Genomic DNA, 13982 nt, shown 5'->3' on the forward strand with positions numbered 1-13982 from the left:
GGAATGGTGTGCTATTACTTTTCTTTCCGATCCGCGTTACCATTGCGACGTAATTCCCAAAAAACGACGCCAAAAAACCCCATTGACTTAGAATGGGGGAAACTTCGGCACGTAATAACTGCCGCACGATTTACGCCACCCCCGCAATATATACATCAAAATGTGCGGCTCGGCCGGGAATGGTGTGCTATTACTTTTCTTTCCGATCCGCTTTCCGATTGCGATGTAATTCGCAAAAAACAACGCCCAAAAACTCCATTGACTTTGAATGGGGGACTCCGAAAAAAACCCAGAAACTTTGGCGCCACATAACTCTGCCATACTTTTGCCTAGCAACGTCATTTAAAATGTAAAATGCTCACACAACTTTGGTCTTTTTCCGACCAATAGGGATGAGCTGTAATTGATTAAGCCTCGCCCCCTCTTTAACAGGAAGTGCCCTTCACCAAACAGGAAGTGCCTCTATAACTCATGAACCGTTTGTCGTACAGACTTGCGGCTGGTGTCATACCTTTTCTTTTTTTCTCAATTTTTTTTTTCTCAATTTTTTTTTTCTCAATTTTTTTTTCTCAAATTTTTTTTTTCTCAAAAATTTTTTTTCTCAAATTTTTTTTTCTCAAATTTTTTTTTTCTCAAATTTTTTTTCTCAAATTTTTTTTTTCTCAAAATTTTTTTTCTCAAATTTTTTTTTCTCAAATTTTTTTTCTCAATTTTTTTTCTCAAAAATTTTTTTTTCTCAAAAAATGTTTTTTCTCAACATTTTTTTCTCAATTTTTTTTTTCTCAAAACATTTTTTTCTCAATTTTTTTTTTCTCAAAATTTTTTTTTCTCAAATTTTTTTTTTCTCAAAATTGTTTTCTCAAAATTATTTTTTTCTCAACATTTTTTTTTCTCACAATTTTTTTTTCAAAATTTCTTTTTCTCAAAAAAGTTTTTTTCTCAAATTTTTTTTCTCACAAAACAATTTTTTCTCAAAAAACTGTCGTTAAAGTGCGACCCGTGATAACGGCCAAAAATGCTCCAAAACGCCACTAATTAGTCGAAATGGCTGACTTCCTGTTTGGTTTCTGATTGGCTGCTGGCCTTGTGACGTGGGTAGAGCTGCGATGGCCTGGTCATCGCTGCTTGCAGCTTTAATTCATTAATCGTCCATGACCTTAATTGGGGCCTATTTCGCCAAACAGGAAGTGCCCCTCACCAAACAGGAAGTGACCCTTGATCTCGTGAACCGTTTGTCATACAGACACGCGGGTTGCGTCAAATGAAATAACGCTAATGCTAACACCAACCGCTACACAAGGTTGCACAGACTTAGCGAGCTGCAGGCACACTTAAAATTTCTTAGAAATTTTCTCTTCTAGTTTTTATTTATACTGCACAAAGCTGTCCCTTTTACCCTGATTAAATGTGTATGGTGTTATGAGGATAAAAACACATCACTGTGCAGTAGTGGTGACTCAGGGAAGAATAATATCAATAATAGTCTTATTATTAAGTGTGCCTGCTATGCAATAGCAAAACACTTATTGTAATCCGCCATACTTAATTAATTAAGTCTTTCGCCACGAATTTCTGCACGTAATAACTGCCGCACAATTTACGCCACCGCCGCAATATATACATCAAAACGTGCGGCTCGGCCGGGAATGGTGTGCTATTACTTTTCTTTCCGATCCGCGTTACCATTGCGACGTAATTCGCAAAAAACGACGCCAAAAAACCCCATTGACTTAGAATGGGGGAAACTTCGGCACGTAATAACTGCCGCACGATTTACGCCACCCCCGCAATATATACATCAAAATGTGCGGCTCGGCCGGGAATGGTGTGCTATTACTTTTCTTTCCGATCCGCTTTCCGATTGCGATGTAATTCGCAAAAAACAACGCCCAAAAACTCCATTGACTTTGAATGGGGGACTCCGAAAAAAACCCAGAAACTTTGGCGCCACATAACTCTGCCATACTTTTGCCTAGCAACGTCATTTAAAATGTAAAATGCTCACACAACTTTGGTCTTTTTCCGACCAATAGGGATGAGCTGTAATTGATTAAGCCTCGCCCCCTCTTTAACAGGAAGTGCCCTTCACCAAACAGGAAGTGCCTCTATAACTCATGAACCGTTTGTCGTACAGACTTGCGGCTGGTGTCATACCTTTTCTTTTTTTCTCAATTTTTTTTTCTCAATTTTTTTTTTCTCAATTTTTTTTTTCTCAAATTTTTTTTCTCAAATTTTTTTTTTCTCAAAAAATTTTTTTCTCAAATTTTTTTTTCTCAAAATTTTTTTTCTCAAACATTTTTTTTCTCAACATTTTTTTTTTCTCAAAATTTTTTTTTCTCAAATTTTTTTTTTCTCAATTTTTTTTTCTCAAAATTTTTTTTTCTCAATTTTTTTCTCAAAATTTTTTTTTCTCAAAAAATTTTTTTTCTCAATTTTTTTCTCAAATTTTTTTTCTCAAAAAAATTTTCTCAATTTTTTTTTTCTCAAAATTATTTTTTTCTCAAAAAATGTTTTTCTCAAAATTGTTTTCTCAAAATTATTTTTTTCTCAACATTTTTTTTTCTCACATTTTTTTTTCTCAAGATTTTTTTTTCTCACAATTTTTTTTTCAAAATTTCTTTTTCTCAAAAAAGTTTTTTTCTCAAATTTTTTTTCTCACAAAAAAATTTTTTCTCAAAAAACTGTCGTTAAAGTGCGACCCGTGATAACGGCCAAAAATGCTCCAAAACGCCACTAATTAGTCGAAATGGCTGACTTCCTGTTTGGTTTCTGATTGGCTGCTGGCCTTGTGACGTGGGTAGAGCTGCTTGCAGCTTTAATTCATTAATCGTCCATGACCTTAATTGGGGCCTATTTCGCCAAACAGGAAGTGCCCCTCACCAAACAGGAAGTGACCCTTGATCTCGTGAACCGTTTGTCATACAGACACGCGGGTTGCGTCAAATGAAATAACGCTAATGCTAACACCAACCGCTACACAAGGTTGCACAGACTTAGCGAGCTGCAGGCACACTTAAAATTTCTTAGAAATTTTCTCTTCTAGTTGATATTATTATTATTATTGAAGCGGCCACACACACTGTAGCTAAAGCCAAAGTATTTATTTTAGGACGCAGACCAACGTTACAGCAGCCAACTGCCTTCTTCAGGGTAGAAGCAAGATCGATGATGATTGATAGGAGTTGTACATTTTTTGAGGTTTGTCTTTGGTGAGCGAGAAGGCTCGCCTAATGGGAAGATAATAATCTCTTGGTTATCGAATCAGAAGCTTTACATACACACCCAGTAAGAAAATTCACCAAATTTGCAGAACTGGACCTTTTTCCTTGAACTGCACTGTGCTCTCAGCCCAGCTGGTGGTGTCATTCCTACCCAGAGATGGGCGAAATCCAAAAGTATTTGATACAAAATACAAATACTACAAAGTATTGTGTATTTTAAAATACAGAAAATACTAGACCTGAAAGTATTTTTATACAAATTACATCTATTTTTTCTCCATCCCAGCCAAATACAAAATTACAAAATACAAAAAAAAGCATTTCAAATACGTATTTCAAATACATGTATTTCAAATACTGCCCATCTCTGTTCCTACCCCAGAATAAGCCAGCCATTAGGTTTCCACCATGCATTGGGACAACCTCACCTTGGTGATAGGTTTCTCCTCGTACACCGGCAATGTAGCCTTTTTGTCCTCCTCAGAGGCAAAAGGGGCGGATGGAACGATAGGAGTTCCACCGAAGTGAAGGCAGAGAGAAGGTTCTTGGGCCCGAATGTGGGATTCGGCTTCTCTGTTCATTGTTATAGTATAATTATAACCAAGAAGAAAATGCAAAGTAATTCAAATAATATCCATAGTAGTTTGAAAACCTTGTTGTTAGTGCAATCACAGTAGTGAGTGAAACGTAATTTATATGTAAATAAGTAGGCAAGTAAATGTGTATCTGTTATGTTATAATACTAACACATGCACTAATTTCACGTATTTATTGAGGGGTTTTCTTGAATTTGCTACCTATTTGTATAATCACACTGATGACGGAGAAATGACAATCCATACCACACATTTATAGAGAAATGACAAGCCACACCAAATGTTTTAAAATTTGTATTTCTTTTTTCCTCATTAATCCCAAATATATATCATACGATCACGTATTTCTTTCTCTTTGGTTTGTCTGTTCCAGGATCTTAATAATTTAATTGTACATTAATCTCATAATCTTAAGACTTACCAGTGAGCTTAAGTTTAATTATTTTTTTACAAAATAATACAACAAAGATTTTTTTTCTGTTTGTCCAGTAGAAAACATGATGTTAAAACAGTGTAACAGAATACATGTACTGTAAGGGCTGATCTTTGAGACACAGGTCAACAACATAACAGGGAACGTACAGTATCTCTGTTAGCCTACCTGTTCACATTCACCCCATGATTAGGAGAGAAAAAAAAAACACTTAACAAATGACGTGTGACACATGTACGACAGCCCTTTTTTGTCTGCTTTTCCCCCCTGCTTTTCTGAAACCTTTCAGGCAGTTTCAACAGTCGTAGGCTCAAAGCTGACTGAAAACAATCTGAGCTTGTGATAATGGATAAAATATCTTATGGACATGTTTCATATAGGCTAACGTTAGAAGATCGTTATTAGCTGTTTCTCAGATCTCAGGGCGACGGTTATGAGCCGGATGTTCGCAAAAAGTTGGAGCATTCAGGACAGCGTGGTGTTATTTGTTAACCTGAAACCATCTACATCCTTAAAAATATATTTTTCTTTTAGCTTTCCTTTTGGGCTGTGAGTTTTGTCCGCCAAAAAAAACTTTTGAGGAAACAATACAGGAAGCAAACAGGAAGAGAAGGGGCCAGGCTTTTGTGGCAGGATATTAGAAAACTGAAGATTGTTGTTGCTGCACTTGATTTGATTTGCGCCGTCATTGGCGAAAGGAAAGTAAACCCAAAGATGGTAGTGAACATTTATTCATCGTCGTCATCATCGTCGTCGTCATCGTCGTCGTCGTCATCATCATCATCATCGTCATCATCATCATCATCATCATCATCGTCGTCATCATCATCGTCGTCATCATCATCGTCATCCTCGTCATCATCATCATCATCATCATCATCATCGTTATCTTCATCGTCATCATCTGGGTCGATCTTCCCGGACAGCACGTCTTCGATCCACTGCTCCAGCTCGTCTGCTGTGGGCATGTCGTCATCGTCATCCATTTCCATCCACACGCTGTCGGCCTGCAAGGGAGGATTCGAGAATGCCATGAAACCTCGAGTGCAAACAGTTCAAATATCAAAATGTGGTTCAACCATAGAGCAGTGGTTCCCAACATTTTTAGCTCAAGACCCAAAAGACTCGAGATATTAGATGTTTGCCCAAACTAGTGAAAATAGCAGATCTACGAGCTCACAACAGGTTGTAGATCGGCTATTTTCACTACTTCTTAAACATTTGTTTTCTAATTTATGGAATTTCTTCAATTCTAATTTGATTTCTTCATGAAATTATTGCAAAAATCGTTGAATTTTGTTTTTAATTTGCTAAAATGTTAGCTTTATAAAGTTTATATATATATATATATATATATATATAAATATACATATATATATATATAAAGGATAAATAAAATTAAAAGCAAAATGTAGGAAATATTGGTCTTCGAGTTACAACTGTACTTGGTATACTCTACATCAAATCTATTTGTGCTTAGATCACAAATCTATCTAAGCAATTCGATGCGTTCTGAACGTTCTGAACGTTCCCCCTCAGAATAGGGTTCAAGGGGACCAACATCAGACTCAATCAAAGAAAGTCTTATAAGACAGAGGTATTCTGGGAGTCCTCTATCAGGGATGCTTTTCTGTCCTAAAAGGTAGTCAATTACATTCACCTGGGGTTCAACTAGTCAATTACTACCATAGACTGTAGAAAAATATGGACGATGCGAAGCCATTGGTTTCTATGCAGCGCAAATGGCCCTTTCTACCCCTTGGAATGGGTGTCGCCATCATAGAATTGTAAAGGCATCAGAGATGCTATTGGCTGCCAACGGTCAAGAAGAACACAGCCGGCTGGTATCAGTTTAGTTGGCCACGCCCCCCCCCCCCCCCCCGCAACTTTATAATTTTTTTTTTAAATAAATTGGACCACATTTCGACAAAACGAATATGATGGTGATTGAAAGGCAATTTTTAACTAGCGATAGGAACCATACAGTATTCATGAAAATGTTAATTAAGGTTAGAAAACGAAAGGGGAAAATGAATGGGGTCCAATGGAGGACAATTCTTTTTGCGATCGGCCAGGGGGGGGGGAAACAGCGCAACTAGCAGCCAATCATAGGAAGTTTTAGTTCCGTATTGGAGTCATTTTAAATCGGCAGAACTATGCCCCTGATTACTACACAACCACACAAGCTATGAATTGGGCTCTGCTAAAATACATGCGGTACATTGTGAGCCGTGCGGCAATGCTTGGACTGAGAAGAAACCGGACTTACATCCTCAACGTCAACCACGCCAATCTGAGGGGAGGAGAGGTCAATGCGGAAAGTCTTCTCCCAATAGGGCACCAGCTGAAAGTGGCAAAATGGTAAATGGTAAATGGTGCATTTATATAGCGCTTTTAATCCAAAGCGCTTTACATAGATTGTGCATTACATTCACCCATTCACACACACATTCATACACCGGTGGCGGAGGAAGCCATGCAAGGCACCAACCTACTCACCGGAGGCAATTAGGGGTTCAGAGTCTTGCCCAAGGACCCTTCGACATTGACTCAGGGGGAGCCCGGATTCGAACTGGGAACCCTTCGGGATTTATACCCTTCGTGCTCTAATACCAGTTTCTCTACCCCTGAGCTATGCCGCCCCAAAGAGGGACAGAGAGAGCGGTACAGCAATGAGAGGAAAGCTTGGATAATGCATCCAGTTGATCAATGGACACTTTCAAACTGAATGCTATACGAATAATCATAATATACGTAAGTATGGTATAAGTAGGTTGAAGTGGTATCGATATCAACCAACAAGGAAGTCTATCACACATCGGGCCGTAACAAATACAAAATACAACAACAACAAAAAACATACAGTAGCTGATGTCACATTCATAGATCCTTGGGAGATGGATTGCTGAGGTGGAGCACTACACCAACCATAAGCTCCCATTAATCTGTGCTCCACCAACCGAGCTACACAGACACAATCAATATCAATAGGAATTGATATGATCAGTAGTTATGGTGCTCATACCAGGGGGAACTTGTCAGGGTCGATCCAGATGATGCTGAGGTTGGGGTTATCGGTGTTCTCACGGGCCACCTCCTTCAAGATTTCCAGGAACTCAAAACCATCTAAGTGTAAAGTTCAAAGGTTGTGTATTTTGCTAATGCAATGTAATACGATTCTTTTTTAAAATACCTATAATTCAACATTCTTATAATTCATTATTTCTATGTATTTATTTATTTATTTATTTATTTATTTATGTATGTATTTATTTATTTATTTATTCATTTATTACCTGGGTCATCCTCCTCAGCAAAGGCAACGATGTGTTCTCCATCAATGTCATCCTCCTAAGAAAATAAGAGTGGGGAGTGAGACAAGGGTGTCCAATGTTTCCTCCACAGATTGACTTTCAGGTTATGCTTAATTCTGTGTGCAACAGTTGAAGCTAAGAGGAATCTTAGAGGGTTTTTTAAGCAGCTTACCCAGATCTCATACATGCTGTAAGGCTCAAGTTTTCTCAGGGTTGGCCTGGATATAAAAAAAAATATATAAAGATATAATAATAATGATAATGAAAACAAACAAAAAACAAAACTAAATAACAAAAAAATCAAATTTCAAATTTCAAAAATCTAAATTACTTTGGAGTCTCCTCAATTTCTCACCTGTCATGCTCCTCAATGTAGTCTACAAGTTCAGCCTCAGTGTAGGGCTTTCCTGGAATGGTAACGGGCTCCTCCATGAAAGGCTCGTAGAAGTCAACTTCATTCATCTTCAGCTTCAGCTTCTTGGCAACCTGAAATGAGAAGAAAGTGAGATTTGAATGTGGTGGCCATGATAAACTCACTGCGAAGGAAGTGAAAAGTATTCACCACATATTATATGTTTGGTTATTACCTCTTATAGAGGGTAGGCACATGCATGAAGTGAATTGCAAATTGAGTGGAAAATTGAGTAGCAAACTGTGTGGCAAAGTGAGTGGAAAAGTGAGTTTAATGTTGTTTAATGTCGTTTAATGCAATAGGACTTTTCTGACTGGATGTATGGGCTGTCAAGGTCATGAAAGTCGATTTTTTTTTTTGCCACTCAGTAGGCATTCGCGCATAACTTCCTCTATTAGGTCTCCATCCAAAACTAACAAAATTGTTGACTGGATGTCCATACCTTAGGGTCGAAGGTGGCGTAGAACTTGATGAAGGGATGGAACTCCTCGGCGGCATCATCGTACTCGATGAAGTCTGGATGTTGGAGAATAATGAAAATGTAAAAAGTTAAAAGGCATGTTAATGCATTTATGAGACCCTTTAACCACTTAGGCCACATACACTATGTTGTCATACAAAGCATAATTAAAATAGTTTCTAAATCTGATATTTTCTCTATCTTTGAAAATAAGATATTTTTTTTTATTCTTGCACAGGTGTCATTGATGACAGCCAATCCCTTAAAGGAGTGGCGACACCGGCCGAAATTTAACATTATGATACAGTAGGTCACGTGGTGTTTCTTCAAACAGTCTGAAAAGGAGGCGGGCCGAATCAGTTAGTAGTGAATGTATACTTTGTCCGTCGTGCGGTGCCGCGCAATGTATACTTCGTCCGTCGTGCGGTGCCACGCACAACGTGATGGCTTGTTGTTAGCGTGTAGACCGGCTAACGCTGCACCGCACGGCTATTTGCGAGAGCTATTGTGTGTGTACGCACACACACACGCGCGAAAGCACACACACACAGGCTACACACACACAGAGTGTATGATATGAGCCACGCACGGACCTCAGTCCGGTCGCTGTGCTCCGGTGAGCACAGCGCACAGACCGGAGCAGGACATGGCTTGCTCCGGTCGGTCTGGTGCTCCAGTCAGGTTAGGGCAGAGACAGCAGGGTATGGTCGACAAAACCGTCTCATAGACGGGGTCACGGGGAGAAGCGTGTTGACCCTCGTACACCTTTTTTGACACCTTTTTTGAAGAAGACATGTACTTTTTTATCGGTCTAACCATTGATTTTATAGCGAATGCTATATATTTTTTACCCCTAGAACTGATAGTTTTAAAGTTGGTTTAGAAAGTCGGAAACACACCTCGGACAGCTTTTTTTGGGGCAGTTTCAAAAGATAATGATATGGATAATCGACTCCGCCCCTCCCCCCATATTAGCCCAATCAAATTAATTTATTTCAGTTACTGTACAGAAAGTACTACTTTCAGTACAGTAACTACAATAAATTAATTTGATTGGGTCATTTAACATGGGGGTACATGACATCATTAAAAAAAATTGGCTAATTTGATAGCCTTAATTAGCTGTTTTGGCCATGTCACTCCACCTTCAACAGGCTGAATGGTCTTGTTGGACGGGTGGGCCACGGCAATCATCATTTATCATATTCAGGTTGATGTCCCCCAGTGTGTCATTTAGTTTGGCTCCAGAAAGGACCCTCTGTGTAGTGTGTGCCATCTAACATATAATTTTCCAAATGTCTGTCTGTCTGTCTGTCTGTCTGTCTGTCTGTCTGTCTGTCTGTCTGTCTGAGTGAGTGTCTGTCTGAGTGAGTGTCTGTCTGTCTGTCTGTCTGTCACAGCGTTTCTCCTCAGTGGCTGGAGCAATTGATCTGAAATCGCATCACCATTAGCATATGTACACACCTGACATAACTGTGAAGCCCGTTTGTCACTTTCACAAATCATATGCTGTATATTAGCATTTCTATGGTGTATCTATATCTTTTCTGCATCTAGCATGAGGCATATCTATTCTGCATCTAGCATGACGCAACATGTTTAACCATCTGTGTGTGTGTGTGTGTGTGTGTGTGTGTGTGTGTGTGTGTGTGTGTGTGTGTGTGTGTGTGTGTGTGTGTGTGTGTGTGTGTGTGTGTGGGCGGGCGGGGGGGTTGTCTGGCCCCGTTACAGATGTTGTCTGTAAAAAAATAAAAGTCATGCAGATCGTTACACAGTATCTCTATAGCCATTAAACAAACGGGTATTTCTTACATTGATGCTCCTACATATTATCATGCAAGCACCAGTTAAAGTTACTTTCCATCCCTCATATACTGTCTGTGTGCACAGTGCACATCCCATAACCCACACACTGCACATCATTTCAGAGCTCATATCTTTGAACGGGTAAGGACTAGTTCTGTGGTAAGTAAGTGATTTATGCTGTGGGTTTTTACTTCTGTTTTTGAGTTATTTCAGTTTTGAGTGAATTGTTTGTACTATAATTAATTATGTTAATGTTTCTTTTTTATGATTGCGGACATGTGTGTTTGTGTTAGTTTTGTATTTCAGACCATTCTGTCACTAAAGGAGTCAAAAGACTATAAAGTCGAAGTCAACTACACTACGGTGGTCCTGTGTATTAGCTCTGACCGACAATCGGGGGGCGAGTGCCAAATATCCCCAACTACAGTCCCATTAGCTCTCACCATTCTTTGAAATGTTTTGAAAGTATTTAAAAAAAGTTGCCTATAATGACAGGCTATATGGATACCGGACTTATGAAGGGCCACACTGAGCACTATAACTATCATAATAACTATAAAAGTATGGTTTTAAAAAAAGATTTCTAAGTCAAGTGGATGGCAGTGTTCACACTGACTATGAAAATATATATATAATGGTGAACAATATAGTTAGTTATCTTTATAGTAATCGTGCCCGATGGGAATGGCGCTGGTAAGGTGGTTAATAAACCACAGAGATAAAGAGTTATACATCTCCGTGCTTCATATAATTTCTACCTGCAGCTGTGGAAGTATCATTATTTGATAACAACACAATTGACCATAATGTATCTACACGGTGGTTGTGGTTTGCTCTTGTATTACTCTCCAGGTTTGTTCCCCACCTTAAAGGTAGTGAAACCACAAAATGACCACCATGTGAATATGCTCAATAGCATGTATAGTTGTTCTCATGGTTATGACGTCATGGTTGCACCTACGGGGGGATTTCTCGCTCTTGAAGTAGCCGACCAGCTTGGTGACCTCATCGATGTTGTGGAAACCCTTCAGCTCACGGTCGTTGTCAATGATCTCCACGGGGTCTTCAATCACCTGTGAAGAGACGACAGGAGATGTTAGTACATTTGCATGGGTTTCTGTAGTGGCCAACATTCATTTACGAATATGTAAATACTGTATGTAAAATGTACATGATAGCACATTTGCGATTTATGACCATTTTCTATTATCTTCTAACCTCTTCTGGGTTTGGCTCTTGGTGAGATCTCCTCAAATAAGTGTTAATTGATACTTCACACGATCCACTCGACAGAGATCTCTCGGCAGAAACACAAAAGTGTGCGTTCGTTCATATCACTTACATCATAGAGGAACTCCACCAGAGTGTCAGCAGCCAGCTCACCATCATACTCAATGATCTCGTTGTCGGCAAAGATGTAGATGCTCTCCACCTCATCCAGGCCTGGTGAGAGAGAGAAAGAGAAAACACGTGTTACCTAACTTGCTCTCATGCATGTGGCAGGGTAACTTTGGTCGAATATATCTCCCCTTTAATAAACCCAAATGGTATTGAGTTTTATATTTTTTTATCGTTGATTTGTCACCTTTACAACGAGGTACAGCTTGTAAGCATCGGGCATTCGAGGCATGAGCTACACAGCCAAGCGGGTGGGTAGCGCCGACCAGAATTTTGACAAAATGGCTTGCAATATACCGTTCTGCTGGCATTTACTCTCGTTTTGGGCTTCCCTGACACTGAGCTTAACATTAACAAAGTGTAAAAATTGCCAATATGTGTTGTTTTTTCTTTTCATTATTACTGTGGGAGAGTGCAATCATTCAATGCCCCAAGTAACAAAGGTGAACACCAAAATAACAGTATTGCAGGCCTGCCAGGCCATTTTGACAATTTTTGGAGGGGCGCTACCCACACATTTGGCTGTGTTGCTCATTTCATGAATGCCAGATCCTTACAAGCTGTATATCAATACCATTTGGGTATATTAAAGGGGAGATATAATCGACCAAAGTTAGATTTCTGATTTTTTTGTGGCAGGTTTTAGTTTGAGGACAGATGGGAAGATTATCATGAAACTTAGTGCACGGAATAGGAGTTATCAGTATAGACTGCCCGAAGAGATGAATTTCTTTTAATGTCAAATGTCAAGGTCAAGGTCACATTTACATAATCGGTCATATCTCAGGAAGAAAGAAAAGGATAAAGGAAAGGAACGCATAATGCAGTTCGGACTAATCAGTCATCATCTTGGATGTGAATAAATGTGCCAAACAAATTGGTCAAGGCACATGGCCATGCACCCTAGACCAGTGTTTCTCAACCTTTTTTTCTGCATGGGCACACTTTTCATGTCCCAAGAATCCATGGGCACACCAACATAATACGGGGGTGTAAATATCGTCACTTTCGGGAAGAAAACCTTGTATCTCCAAGTTTCAAATGTGTACGTTTCTTTGCAAAGTAAAGCCCTGCTTCATCATACAAGGCTGTCACACAACAGTAGTGAAAACAGCCGATCTACAAGCACACAACGCCCTGTAGATCGGCTGTTTTCACTAGTTTAAATCATTTTTTTAAAAATGTAAATACAATACTGGCTTTCAAGCAGTTTCAAGGGGCACACTTGACCCTTCTCAGGGGCACACCAAAGGTCCCCAGGCACAGTGGTTGAGAAACACTGCCCTAGACCATGTTTACAGCTCATGGAGTTTCAGGGAGTTTGTCCTTGCCACTGTCACCAAATGCATGTTACTCTAGTGGTCTAGAGAAAACCTTTGTCTGATTTAACATTTGACTTTTCAACTCTGAGATTGCAGCAATTGGCCAAATTGGAGCAGAGGACATCACACTTATCATTGAATTTGATAGCCTCAATCTTGGTCCGTTATCAAGATAATGACACAGACACTGAGACACATGGCTGCTGTGCTGACATATAAAAAAGTGACACTGATGACCTTACAGCCAGGGTAGGAATTAGGAAAACCCCACAAAACTGTGTGAGCGACATTACACGAGTCTTATGAAAGCAGAATGTGAAATGCCTTTGGAAACATTGTGTTCTGAAATGAAGGTAATTATAGTGCATTAGCGCGGGTGCCTGAGTGCCCTGGGTGGGTAATGGTTAGACTGCCAGGAGCAGAAAGCACTACTAACAGGGAAGAGCCCTTTCATCATCTGTGGATTGAAACCCACTGTTTGATCATGTAACTCAGCACTTAGTATGCAGAGATGCACAGCAATCCTTTCTGGTCTTGGTTGTTCTGATGTGGCCCCCAGTATTACCCACAGGGACATGATGCTGGGCCCCTGATTCAGCCCAGGAAAAAGAGTTGGAGAGGCCCTCATTGCGCGCTATAGAGAGATCTCTCTCTATAGCGCTGCTGCTACTCAAAGATTTGCCATTTCAGATCATGACAAGTGACAAGCCAGTGGGCCAATTACATGAGTTATATTTTGTCGTTGTCAGGTGGAAACATTGTAAGTCCAAAACTGTTTGAAAATGATGTAAACTAGTGAAAACAGCCGATCTACGAGCACACAACGCCTCGTTTTCACTACTTTTGTGCGACGGCCTTGTATGATGAAGCAGGGCTTTGCTTTGCAAAAAAATTTACAAATTTGAAACTTGGAGATACGAGGTTTCTGCCCGAGAGTGACGATTTACTTTGTTGGCCATGCACCCAGCCCCCAAAATGAAACGAAGGCCGACATTTTATTTTTATTTTTTTCCTAATGGC

General features: G+C 39.5%; 1 protein-coding gene across 1 annotated transcript; it reads right to left on the reverse strand.

Annotated features, from left to right (window-relative positions):
• Window positions 1-4978: 4978 nt before the first annotated feature.
• Window positions 4979-12946, reverse strand: LOC308280697 (calsequestrin-1-like; the record flags this gene model as incomplete). Its single annotated transcript, XM_080755017.1, has 10 exons — window positions 4979-5257; window positions 6520-6594; window positions 7276-7376; window positions 7547-7601; window positions 7737-7782; window positions 7920-8050; window positions 8419-8492; window positions 11204-11315; window positions 11585-11685; window positions 12940-12946. The coding sequence occupies 10 exons, from the start codon at window positions 12944-12946 to the stop codon at window positions 4979-4981; spliced, it is 981 nt and encodes a 326-aa protein (XP_080611143.1).
• Between the last annotated feature and the right edge of the window lie 1036 nt (window positions 12947-13982).

The sequence above is a fragment of the Nannobrachium achirus genome, assembly GCF_963921795.1.
Source record: "Nannobrachium achirus genome assembly, contig: SCAFFOLD_221, whole genome shotgun sequence".
Classification (NCBI taxonomy): domain Eukaryota; kingdom Metazoa; phylum Chordata; class Actinopteri; order Myctophiformes; family Myctophidae; genus Nannobrachium; species Nannobrachium achirus.